The following is a 12,314-nucleotide window of genomic DNA, read 5'->3' on the forward strand; positions in this document are numbered from 1 at the left end:
TCGAGGTTAGCCAACATCTGATTGCACACAGATTATAGATAGTTTTGGTCCTCAGCTTCCTGTGTAGCAGAACCGTCCATCCTCCAAGGAGACGGCCGTTGCTTCTCTGCATGAGTCATTGCTCTGGGCTTGCCAACTTCCAATCAGGAACACCCCCAGAATTGCTGGGCCTTTGCAGTGTTATTGATAGGGCTGGCTCCAGATTTGAGGGGGGCCCTGTGCAATATCCCCTCTGCTGGGCCTTCTCCTTCCTATGTCCTCGCTCTCAGTGGGCTTATCTGGCAGCAGGAAGTGGCCGGCAGAAATGTTCTGGTCAGCACAGGCTTTCGGAGCTACCATTTAATTTGATTTTCTTGGCAGGCCAGCCGCACGGACGCTGCTGGGCAGCTCTTAAGATGTAGCTGCTCAGCACTGATTGGAACGCTGATGTGCTTGGGGGGACCTGTTGACCTCTAAAAGTTTTTGGGAGGGAGAGGGCCGCCTCTGTACACCTGTGTGTGTGTTCCTGCATGTGTTTTGAGTGTGTGCCCTGTGTGTGCATGTATGAATAGCCATTCCCCTTTCAGCAGCTTTTCTGAGCTAATGGGGTAGGCAAGCTAAGGCCCGGGGGCCAGATGTGGCCCAATCGCCTTCTCAATCCGGCCCGGGGGCGGTCCGGGAATCAGTGTGTTTTTACACGAGTAGAATGTGTGCTTTTGTTTAAAATGCATCTTTGAGTTATTTGTGGGGCATAGGAATTTGTCCATTCCCCACCCCCCCCCCCCACCCCCAAAAACATAGTCTGGCCCACCACATGGTCTGAGGGATGGTGGACCGGCCCACTGCTGAAAAAGGTTGCTGACCCCTGCTAACCCCCCCAAAAATAACCTGCCTAAAATGCATGGGTCTTTTTCAACCTGCTTTCACCCATTCATTCATTCATTCTCTCCTTCCTTCCCTCCCTCTCCTTGCTTTCCCTTGCTCAGTGATGGACACAAATGACAGGTTTCTGCGGAAGATCACTATTGGGCAGTCTCCAACCGAAAAGGGGTTCTCACGCACAGTAAGTGCCCTTTCCTCGCTCATTCCGAAATGCTTTCCTATTGCGGGGGGGGGGGGGGTGCTGGCTGGTCTTTGAACAATACCATCTTACCTTCCCTTAGCAACTGGGTTGACCTTGAGCTAAGAGGTGTTGGGTTTTGTTTCCCCACTGAGTGTTTTTCTACAGATGATATGCATGAGAACATAAAAGTGGGCCTGTGTGTGTGACAATATGTACCTGGTGCTAAATTACTCCGAGGGGCTGGCATTTCCACCCACAGTCTTTCGGAGTAGTCTGTTCCATTTCAGACATCTAGTTTGCTTGACTCTTGTGTTGTCTTTGGCATAAAAATGGCACTTCCCCCAGCACAACCTTGCGCTATCTTTCCCGTGGAACAGGGGGTAGTGGTTGGAAACCCTTTTCATCCCTTCCGGGGACGGCATGTGGGTGGTAGGTGGAGCCAGAGGCAAAATGTGGGTGACTCTTACCTTACAACAGGTGACTTTCCAGCCGTACGAAAGTGAGAGGTGTGTGTATTGTAGACACCCGTCATTTATCTCTTATTTATATATTTTGTTTCCCAAGATTTAGACACCGCTTGATCGTAATAAAACCTCAAAATGTTTTACAAAAACAATAACATTATCAGGGGTTGGGGGAACAGCTAAAAACAACGATTGGGAACATTTTTTTAAAAAAACAAACAAACACGGAATCGGCGATCAGATAAAAACCAGATTAATTTGAACAACCACAGGCAACACACGGCTAATAATGTGCTAACAAAATATTTACAACATTGGCCAAACTGCGGGAGGCAGTGAAAGGTAGACGTGCCTGGCGTGCTCTGGTCCATGGGGTCACGAAGAATCGGACACGACTGAACAACAACAACGTTTCACAATTCATAAACAGAAAATATGCAATGGAGTAACGAATAATCGGAGTCAATGTTCATGAACAACAATAGAGAGCGTAGTTAGTCGGTATCAAAGAACCTGGAGATGGAGGGCAAATGCCTTTCAACAGTCACAGTCTGTGCAGTGATCGGTGCTCCGAACATAGCGTAGAACAGTTTTTACTACTTTTCTCAGTGCTTGCTGATCCTTTGCTACTAGCTGTACCTGTGGGGACAGTTCATTTGCTGATGAAGAATTACCATTGAAACAATTCATTATCTGGAAAAACTGTTCTACGCTGACTCTGCATTTTGCCTCCATCTCCAGGTTCTTTGATACCGACTGAATTGTGAAACATTATAATGTTACAAATATTTTGTTAGCAGATTATTAGCCACGTGTTGCCTGTGGCTGTTCAAGAGTTGTCTGTTTTGCAACACGGGATTTCCTTTGTTGTTTATTCAAAAACCAGATTAAAGCATTTATCAACATTCTGCACACCTTAAACAAATGTTTTTAGCAAGCAGCAAAAAGGCTACAGTGAAGGCACTTACCCAGTGTCAACAGGCAAGGAGTTCCAAAGTGTGGCGCTGCCACACTAAAGATGGATTTCTTCCACGCAAGCAAGAGGCGTTGTGGCAGTTCATGTTGGAAAACGCCCTGGGGTGCTCCTGCAGCCCCCACTGTCCGAGCGTCCTCCAGTATGCGCAGCTCTGGAAAAGGCATTTCCCTTCTTCTCCAGTGCACTCAGCGATATATACCAGATGGCATATGCACATTAAACTTCTAGCATTACACAGCAAGAAGCGTGAGACATCGTAGAGCTAATCGACGTATTTATTTACATGCTATGTACAGACAAAGAATTATGGCGTCCTCTCTCATCAGCTCTGAGAGAGAACAGGACGAAGTAAAAGCAAAAGTACAGTCCAACTGTACCCACTATGGAAGAGAGATAAGGCTGTCTTCCGTTCCCACGTTCTTCCCAGACAGGGATGTGATTTACACCAATCACATCTGCAGCATCGCATGCATAAAATGCTAACAGTTCAAGGATTCATTCCAGAAAGACAAAAGCACTCAAGGAAGGTGTAGCTTGCAGGATGTGGGTGACCTGGGAAGCACCTCGGGGGCCAAGCAGAAAGGCCACATTGGCCCCTGAGTCTAATGCTTCTCTCGCCTGTTAACCACAAAAATCCATCTTGCCGTCCAGGCAAGCAAGAGGCACTCTTGCAGTTCAAGGACACGTTCCAGCCAGGTGAAAATACTTGAGGAGGGCAATGAACAGGGTCAAGGAGATGTGGCATGGAGAGAGTCCTGAGTGGGATGGAGAGGCTTGAGGTGCCCTGGGACTGAGGCTCCCCACCTTTGCCAGGGGTATCATAGAGCTGGAAGGGAGCCTTAGAATTATCTTTCTAGCCCCTGCGATGCAGGAATAGGCAGCTGTCTGTTACTGGAATAAACCTGCAACCTTGGCGTTATCAGCATAACACTCTAACCAAGAGCTTTCCAAACTGTGTGTCGCGACACGTTAGCGTGTCAGCTGGAGTGTGCAGGTGTGTCGTGCGAATGCTCCCTGCGCTCCTCACGGGGCTGGAAAGGAGTTAGTTTAAACCTCTGGCTTGCTACTAAAACTGAATTACCGTGTCGCGGAATGACGCGTGTCTAAAAAGTGTGTCACCGACATGACAGGTTTGGAAAGCTCTGCTAACCAGTTGAGCTATCCAGCGGTCAGGGACTGAGCAAAGTGTATGGGGTGAAGGGGGGCTGTACGCTCCAGCCTTGCCCACTTTGGCCCTAGGGTGCCCAGATAGAAAAGAGGACAGAGCTCCGGAAAGGTCAGTGGGTGTTGTTTGCAGGACAAGCTATATTTGTTGAAATCCCCTCATCTGATCTCCAACCTCTGCAGTTGCAGAAGCCCTGCCCATTCACAAGCATGCAGCCCGCAACCGCGTCCCTCCAAGGAAACAGGGCCCTTGCGAAGCAAGGAAGATTCCCCCACCCCACATCCCCGCTATAGAGTTTGTATCCAGAGACAGTGGTATCCCACTGTTGTTCTCCTTTAAAACAAAAAATGCCGCTTGGGTTGAAAGGAGACTGTCCTTCCCTCTGGCAGGCTCAGTTCGACATTACGGTTGCCAGTGAAATCATGGCGGTCTTGGCTCTCACAGATGGCCTGGAGGACATGAGGCGTCGCCTAGCCAAAATGGTGGTGGCTTCCAGCAAGAAAGGCGTTCCAATTACCACAGAAGATCTGGTACGTAGGCCGTGATCTTTCTCAGAAGACAAAACTTTGCCAAAGCTGACCTTGATGATGCAAGTTTCCCAGAAACCTCTGCCGGACTTAATTCGGGTTCAAATGTCTCTTGGATCTGGGTGTGGAGCTCATAAACCTAAGCTGGCCCCTAAGATAACTTAGAATCATAGAGTTGTGGAATTGGGAGGGACCCAAGGGTCATCTAGTCCAGGCATAGGCAACCTCGGCCCTCCAGATGCTTTGGGACTACAACTCCTATGATTCCTCTGAGGAGACCCTGCTCCAGAATCCCATTCTGTGCCTAAGGTAAATTGCCCTGGACACCAGCTTTAATTTACATTTTAGAATTAAAAATAGGGAGAAGTAGAGGCCTCGCACGCACCAAGGCTGGTCTCTTCAGCACTCGAGGACTATGCTTAGGGTCCATTTAGCATCCTATTTCTGTCAAGGTAGAATAGTGGGTTTGCTTGCGGTTCTTGGTGCATCCTAAACCTGGAGAAATGGATAAGAACTGCCACCCAGGTAACTCTACACACTTCTTTCTTTAGGGAGTTAGTGGTGCCCTGGCAGTTTTGATGAAAGATGCTATTGAGCCAAACCTCATGCAGACTCTGGAGGTAAGTGCATATCCTGTGTAAGCTTTGTACTTTCAGTTAGAAATCGGAAAACACCCACCCCCATTTATTGATTGATTGATTGATTGCTGCGAAGCAGTGGTTCTCAAGAACATTTTGCACTTGGCAACCAATCACCCCTTCACGGTTTGTGTTGTTTGTTTGTTGCGTTTCTACAAGGTATCCAAAGTGGTTTACGATTAAAAAATATTAACATACCGGGGAGTAGGGGAGGCGCGATGGGCATCCGCCGGATCACCACGTCTTCAGGACGCTCTTCCTGAAGTTTTTCTGGGGGTCCGTAGCGCAGTTACGGCACCCCCGTTCCTGACAGTGCCCGAGTCTCTCGGAGCTGAGAGATCTCCCAACTGGTCAGAATGGCGCTTCACCGGAAGTCGTCCCCCCCACATTTGTTTGTTTGTTTGTTGCTTGCTGTGAAGCAGTGGTTCTCAATAACATTTTGCACCTGGCAACCAATCACCCCTTCACGGTTTGCCTTGTTTGTTTGCTGCGTTTCTACAAGGCATCCAAAGTGGTTTACGTTTAAAAAATATTAACACAAACAAATGGGATAGCTCAGTCATGAGACCCTTAATCTGTGAAATGGCAGAAAAATAATCTCAGGGTGGCATCAGATGCCGATGGCACTAGATCCCCGGCCTGGATTTATCCTCTTTTGCCTTCCCCCAAGGAAAAATAAATGTCTGGGGAAGGAGGGGCAAAGGCTGCCTCAACAGATCTCCCAGGCCGGTGGTGGTCCAGTCAGGAGCTGGTGGCTCTCTGCTGCTTGGCCTAGTGCTCCTAGCTTCTGCCTTACCTCAGAGCACACAGGTTGTAAATGGGGGTTGGTCTTCATGTTGCTTAAAACAGAAATTACATAGACCTATCAAGGGCAACTGGCCATGATCAATAGAACCTCCCCATGCAGAGGCAGTGTATCTTGGAATACGAGTTACTGCGAGGAAAACAAGAGGAAGTGTTTGTCCAGAGGTGTTGTTGGAATCAGGATGCTAGACTAGTTGCTCCAGCAGGGATTCTTGCAAATCCTGCAGGCTCTTCCTCCAGGGGCAAAGCTCTTGCTATTTAAAGTTAAGTACCGAAATATAACGCAGCAAGAATGGATGTGGTTTACAGATTTGTCGCATTCCCAGAAGGTGTGGGGGTGGCCAAGAAAGGACTCTTGAGCTGTGAGGGAAGCCAATTCCTAACAGGCAATATTACATCTTCTTCCCCTACCCTCAGCTAGCAGAGGTGGGGGGTGGGTGGGTTTCCGCTTCTGGAGCTGGGTTTGCCATCTGCATTCCTGAAGTAGCCAGAAAGGTTTAAACGTCCTGGATCCTGCCCGTTGTGTGCAGGAAAGGATTGGCTCAGGGATTGAGAAGTGAGAGGTCCCTCCTCACCTGTAGGACTGTGTGGGGTTTGACAGGTACAGAAAGAGAGAGTGTCTCGTTTCATTTCACTTGTATACCATCTTTCTATATTACTATACACAAGGCAGTTTGCAGCAACAAAATATACACACCTTATAAATAATCTGATCCAGCACAAAAACCCATAAAGAAACGCAACTTTAAAAATGAACGACTTATGTCATATAAAGAAAGTGATATTCAATGATGTGTTAGAATATAATAGAACACAATAAAATTAACTCTCAAAACATCAGCAAATAATAATCAAATTCACTCTTAACAATTATAATAAATATCACTCAACTTGGGACGACACAAAAGGGACTGTGATGGGCTGATTTTTCCTGCAGATTTTCAGTTCTACCCCATTTCTACTTTGTTGGGTTGCTTCACCAGAGACACTCGCTGCAAGATTTTTAGAGCCCTAACACATGCTTACTCGCAAGCAAGTACTATTGAGATCCATGGAATTTGCTTCTGATTTCCGGATTTCTGATGCGAGTGGCGCTGTGGGTTAAACCACAGAGCCTAGGGCTTGCGGATCAGAAGGTTGGCGGTTCGAATCCGTATGATGGGGTGAGCTCCCGTTGCTCGGTCCCAGCTCCTGCCTACCTAGCAGTTCGAAAGCACGCCAGAGTGCAAGTAGATAAATAGGTACCGCTCTGCCGGGAAGGTAAATGGTGTTTCCATGCGCTGCTCTGGTTCGCCAGAAGCGGCTTAGTCATGCTGGCCACATGACCCGGAAGCTGTACACCAGCTCCCTCGGCCAGTAACGCAAGATGAGCGCCGCAACCCCAGAGTCGGACACGACTGGACCTAACGGTCAGGGGTACCTTTACCTTTAAGTGTGCGTTGGGCTTGCAGCATTCCAGATGGCAAAGCAGCTCTTCTCCCTTTCCATTTCCCCCTTCTCTTCTCAGGGCAACCCCGTGTTTGTCCACGCCGGTCCATTTGCCAACATTGCCCACGGCAACTCATCCGTCCTGGCAGACAAGATTGCCCTGAAGCTCGTCGGCAAGGAAGGGTTTGTGGGTGAGTCTCTATGCGCTGACTTTCATGCACCGTTTACTTGCGGAATCCACGGCTGCACGATGCAATGGGTGGGGGGCCTGTGGCCTTCCATAGGTTTCTGGACTACAACTCCCATGATCCCTGTTGGCCTCTCTAGCTGGGGATGATGGGAGTTGGAGTCCAGCAACATCTGGAGGGCCATGGGTTCCCTATCGTTGCAGTAGAGAAACTGTTGCACCGAAAAACATTTGTGAAATTGACCTAAGTAATTCAAGGAGGAATAGCTTTGTGAAGTTGTGGCCCCTTCCACAAGTTTGTTTCCCATAATCAGTTCAACGATTCCTCAGCTTGTTTACTTGGGAGTAAGTCGTATTGAACACAGTGAGCTTACTTCTGTTTGGATATACATAGAACTGCTACGCATAGCTGTCAACTTTTCCCTTTTTTAAGGGAAATTCCCTTATTCCGAATAGGATTCCTCGCAAGAAAAGGGAAAAGTTGACAGCTATACTGCTTTAAAAATAAAAGAAAGGCAGAGAGAAATTCAAGCATGAAACAAAAGTCTTGTTTTGTTCAGGGTTTTCAAAAAGGCTTTCAAGGAACAGCACGCTGTGAGTTCATATATTTAACAAGCCTGCTTCAGTTGCTGCCCTTTCTCTGGAGGTGTATTTAACACTGCACCTCACGGATAAAATGAGATGCTTGAGGAACAAGCCGCCCACTTCCTAGAAGGGTGTATTTTTTGGCATATATTCAGCTGCTGTCCACTGAATTGGCAGCCCCCAGGGAATGGCAAAGGAAGTGGCTGTGTTTTCCACCGTATTCTCAAACAGCACCTCAGAACAGGACTTCATGGGGGAAACAAAATGGCTGCACCTCTGTTTCAAATCGCCCCAATATAATTTCACCTCACCCCAGGATTTTAGCCAAACAAAACAGCCGGTTTCAAAGTGGGCGAAGAGGTTGAGAAAATGGGCCTTGTCACTTTGGTTCACCCTTCCGGCTGCCATCATTTATTTATTTAGAATATTTACATGAAGCCTTTAAATCAGAAGTAGCTGAGGCAGAGTGCAGGTACAAATTTCTGCTTAAGACCTTAATATATATTATTGTAGCCTATCCACAAAATAATCACGTGGAGTAAATCCTCCTTTGTCTGTGATAATCACAAATCGATAATGACTATCAGTACTGTCAGCGCCTGCTCTGTATCCAGGGGGAGACCATTCCACAACGAATGACTATTTTGTGGGAGCCCACCTGACTGCTTGGGGTCCCCAAACCAGATGGCATTTTGCATAAACTCTTTGAGCAAGGACTTTGCATAACTAGGAAAGAGTGAGGGCAATGAAGTGACTAGAGCAGGCACCCCCAAACTCGGCCCTCCAGCTGTTTTGGGACTACAAGTCCCATCATCCCTAGCTAACAGGACCAGTGGTCAGGGATGATGGGAATTGTAGTCCCAAAACAGCTGGAGGGCTGAGTTTGGGGATGCCTGGACTAGAGGAATGAGGTCAGTGTGGTGCAAACAAACAGCAGAAGTGCCAGAAGTGCTGATGTGTTTGCACCATGCTGGCCACGCCGCTGCCTTGACCCTCTCCCTCCAGGTGTGCTGCAGCGACTCAGGTGATAGGAGGCCAGGTAATCTGAGCGCTAGGAGTCAAGAGACTCAGGGGCTTGCTGGATCTCTGCTAGGCACGCCTTATCCTTTGCGGCATCGTCACTGCCCTGTCTCCTCTAGTTTGCTGCTGCTGCTTGTTAATGCCATGCCTGGGGAGCTTCTGCTGGAGGTTTGCGAATAGAAAGGAAAGAGGAGTTATTAAACCCTCCAGTTTTCATCCTTGCTGCGCATCTCTGGTTCATTTGTGCTTCAGGTAGTTCCATTTCCTCGTTTCGCTCTTGCCGTTTTGGGGAACTCTTGCATGTTTCCCAAAGCGTGAATTCCTCCGAGTTGAACGCAGAGTGGATGGCTTAAGGACGGAGATTAAAATGAGAATGATGCTAACGCTGCCAAGCAAATAGGAAGGAGATGGTACAAAATATAATGCAGTGTTCTCCTTTTGCTCTGCCTGCAGTGACAGAAGCTGGCTTCGGAGCAGATATTGGCATGGAAAAGTTCTTTGACATCAAGTGCCGGTATTCTGGCCTGCAGCCCCATGTGGTCGTCTTGGTGGCTACTGTCCGAGCTCTGAAGATGCATGGCGGAGGACCTACAGTGAGTGGCAGCCTTGGCGATAGGGAAGCCCAGAGACCAATGCTTAGGTCATTTTAGTTCCCCCGTTCTGGTGCCCTCCAGGTATTCTGCACCACATTGCGCATCAGCTCCAGCAAGCATGGCCATTAATACCTATGGATATTATTCACATGTATGTTTTGATTTCTGAAGACTTAAAATTCAGGATAAATGAAGATACATACAGGGAGGTGATGGGACAGAAGGGACCTTTGGGAGAGACAGGCCAGAGTGGCTTTTCTCAGGGTGATTGACTGACAAAGAGGGAAGCTCTCCCAGGTGAGAGCTGAGAGGTTTCGCTTCTCTGTATGAGGATCAAAAATTAAGATATAATGGAGGGCTGTGTGTATACAACTCTGCGTCTCTTTCTTTTCTTGTTTTCTTCCTTCATTTTCTGTATTGTTGTTGCTGTCATTTTAATAAGTATTTTTTTATTTTTTACATAAAATGCAGTAAAAATCAAACTACTGTATATTCTGGCGTATAAGACTAGTTTTTAATCCAAGAAAATCTTCTCAAAAGTCGGGGGTCGTCTTATACGCCGGGTGGAGAATCTGCGGTCGAGTATATCTCAAACTCTATATTTTAACTGGTAAAGTTGGGGGTTGTCTTATACGCCCAGTCATCTTATACGCCGGAAAATACGGTAAATAACAGAAATAATAAGAAACCAAGAAAGGAGGAAAAAAGAGGGGGAGAGAGAGGAGGAAAAAATACAGTGGTACCTCGGGTTAAGAACTTAATTCGTTCTGGAGGTCCGTTCTAAACCCGAAACTGTTCTTAACCTGAGGTACCACTTTAGCTAATGGGGCCTCCCGCTGCCGCCATGCGATTTCTGTTCTCATCCTGAGGTAAAGTTCTTAACCCGAGGTACTATTTCTGGGTTAGCGGAGTCTGTAACCTGAAGTGTCTGTAACCTGAAGTGTCTGTAACCTGAGGTGCCACTGTAATAGCTATAAGGGCCCTTTATCACATTTATATCGTATGATAGAATAAAAATCCAACTAGTCTAAAATAATAATAATAATAATAAATGGGCCCTTTGGCACATTTGTTGTTGTTTTTGTTGTTATTTTTAGACTAGTTGGGTTTTTATTCTACCACATGTTGAAAACTCTTAATAAAATTTTTATTTAAAAGAACACCTGCAGGGCACCAGATTGACTTATCCTTCCCCAAAGTGTGCAGTGATGTTGAGGAATCTGGCTCCACTTTCCAGCTGCCCTCATTGGGTAGCCAGTGCTCCCAGTTCCTCTCCAATCTCCCTCAGTTTCTTTTTCTGATACTGATCCTCTCCCTAACCCTTACCATCCGTCGTGATGTTTATTCTCTTTCCTCACCGGAAAAGCAAAAAAACAAACAAAAAAAAAACACTTTTTGCTCTTTCCCCGCCCTCTCTATACAGTTCTCTGCTTGCCTCTTATTTGAAATTCAAAAACGACAGCTTCTGTCAATATGTAAGTGGTGGTTAACGTTATGAAGGCGTTGGGCTTTTAATTTGCATTGCTCCTTTCCCCTCGTGGCCCTTGCTGTTTAGATAAGCAAAGCCTCCTTGCAGAGACTGGTCTCTGATGAATTAGGTTTACATTGGCCGGGTTGGCGGAGCAACCAGATTGCCATGTTTCAAAAGCAAATCTCCATTTTGGGTAGGCAGCTCCGCTTTTCAGATTCCTTAGGCTTTGCGGCATAAGCAAGAGACAGTTTCTGTAGCTGCCCCCTTTTTTTATTTCTGTAGCCTAATCCCTGATAAGTATTCTGAATATTTTCCATATTTAGCTTCTCCTTGCAGAGGTGTCAAGCAGAATTTCTGCCCTTCTGTGTCAAAGAACGTTTGCTTTTTTTGCCAGTCTTAGAAAGACCTTGTTTCCTTTTTTATCTTTTGAGTTCAAAGTGATCTTATGTTTTAAAAGGCGTGTGTGTGTGTGTGTGTAGCTGAAGATGGAGTAAAAAGTGAGTGAGAGAGATTTGCACACATGCGCGCAGACCCACACACACACACACACACACACGTGTCAAGCCTCCTGGTGACTGACAAACAACCTCTTCTTTGCTCAGCTTGGAATACAGCTAAGACGAGTTCTTCTCCAGAAAAATATTAAGAGTCTGCAGGAGGGAGGAGGGAGGTCAAATTCATTCCCTCAGCATTGCCCACTGCTTCTTTGCTAATGAGATCTTTTGTGTGCCTCTGGCTATCGTTTTTCGCAGTCTGGTGTCTCTCCTCCTTTGGCCTCAGAACCTTGTGTTGAGAGGTAATGATACGTCCCTGGAGGCAGCCATCTATTCTTTGCGAATTCATCAGAGGGAAACAATTGCTGCTTGGCTCATTATGTTAATGTGCAGGACTCCTAGACGTGAGCCAAAATTCACGACCTCTGCTGTGTCCTTGTAGAAGAACTCCCCTTCCTTTCCTAAAAGTCTAATTTGTGCCCACTCCACCTCTGGTCCACTTCATCCGGCTTGTGAGGAACCTTCTAAGCATCTTCAGCAGGAAGTCCACTTCACAGTCCATTGTTACTGGATCACAGTGGGTTGGGAGTACCTATTCTCTCCCTGTACAATTTATGACTGCATGCATTTTCCCCCCTTTTAATTTTTGAACTTCTCAACAGGGCTAAACAGGCTCCCAGGTAAACGCCAGGGTTGGGAATGAAATTGGAGTTCATAGGGAATGCCACCTCCAATGCCTGTTTTTGCTCTTTGCAGGTCGCAGCCGGAGTTCCCTTGCCAAAGGAGTACACTGAAGAGGTAACAGTGATCTGCCGACTCTGTTTACTGTTTCCTGATTTAATGAGAACTTTGCAAGACGCAAGGCAGTTGCTTCCCTTCTCCATTCCGAGAAATAAAGATTGCTCCTTTTGAGCCAAGAT

The 12,314-nt window shown here is 46.9% G+C and overlaps 1 protein-coding gene across 1 annotated transcript in view; it reads left to right on the forward strand.

Moving 5' to 3' along the window:
* MTHFD1 (methylenetetrahydrofolate dehydrogenase, cyclohydrolase and formyltetrahydrofolate synthetase 1) overlaps positions 1 to 12,314 on the forward strand; it is a 66,400-nt gene that overhangs the window by 31,134 nt on the left and 22,952 nt on the right. The window contains exons 17-22 of the mRNA XM_033136578.1: positions 966 to 1,042; positions 4,037 to 4,177; positions 4,726 to 4,794; positions 7,124 to 7,235; positions 9,290 to 9,429; positions 12,151 to 12,192. Of these exons, the coding sequence (XP_032992469.1) occupies positions 966 to 1,042; positions 4,037 to 4,177; positions 4,726 to 4,794; positions 7,124 to 7,235; positions 9,290 to 9,429; positions 12,151 to 12,192 (581 nt within the window). The remainder of the gene's footprint in view (positions 1 to 965; positions 1,043 to 4,036; positions 4,178 to 4,725; positions 4,795 to 7,123; positions 7,236 to 9,289; positions 9,430 to 12,150; positions 12,193 to 12,314) is intronic.

The sequence above is a fragment of the Lacerta agilis genome, chromosome 1 (genome assembly GCF_009819535.1).
Source record: "Lacerta agilis isolate rLacAgi1 chromosome 1, rLacAgi1.pri, whole genome shotgun sequence".
Lineage (NCBI taxonomy): Eukaryota > Metazoa > Chordata > Lepidosauria > Squamata > Lacertidae > Lacerta > Lacerta agilis.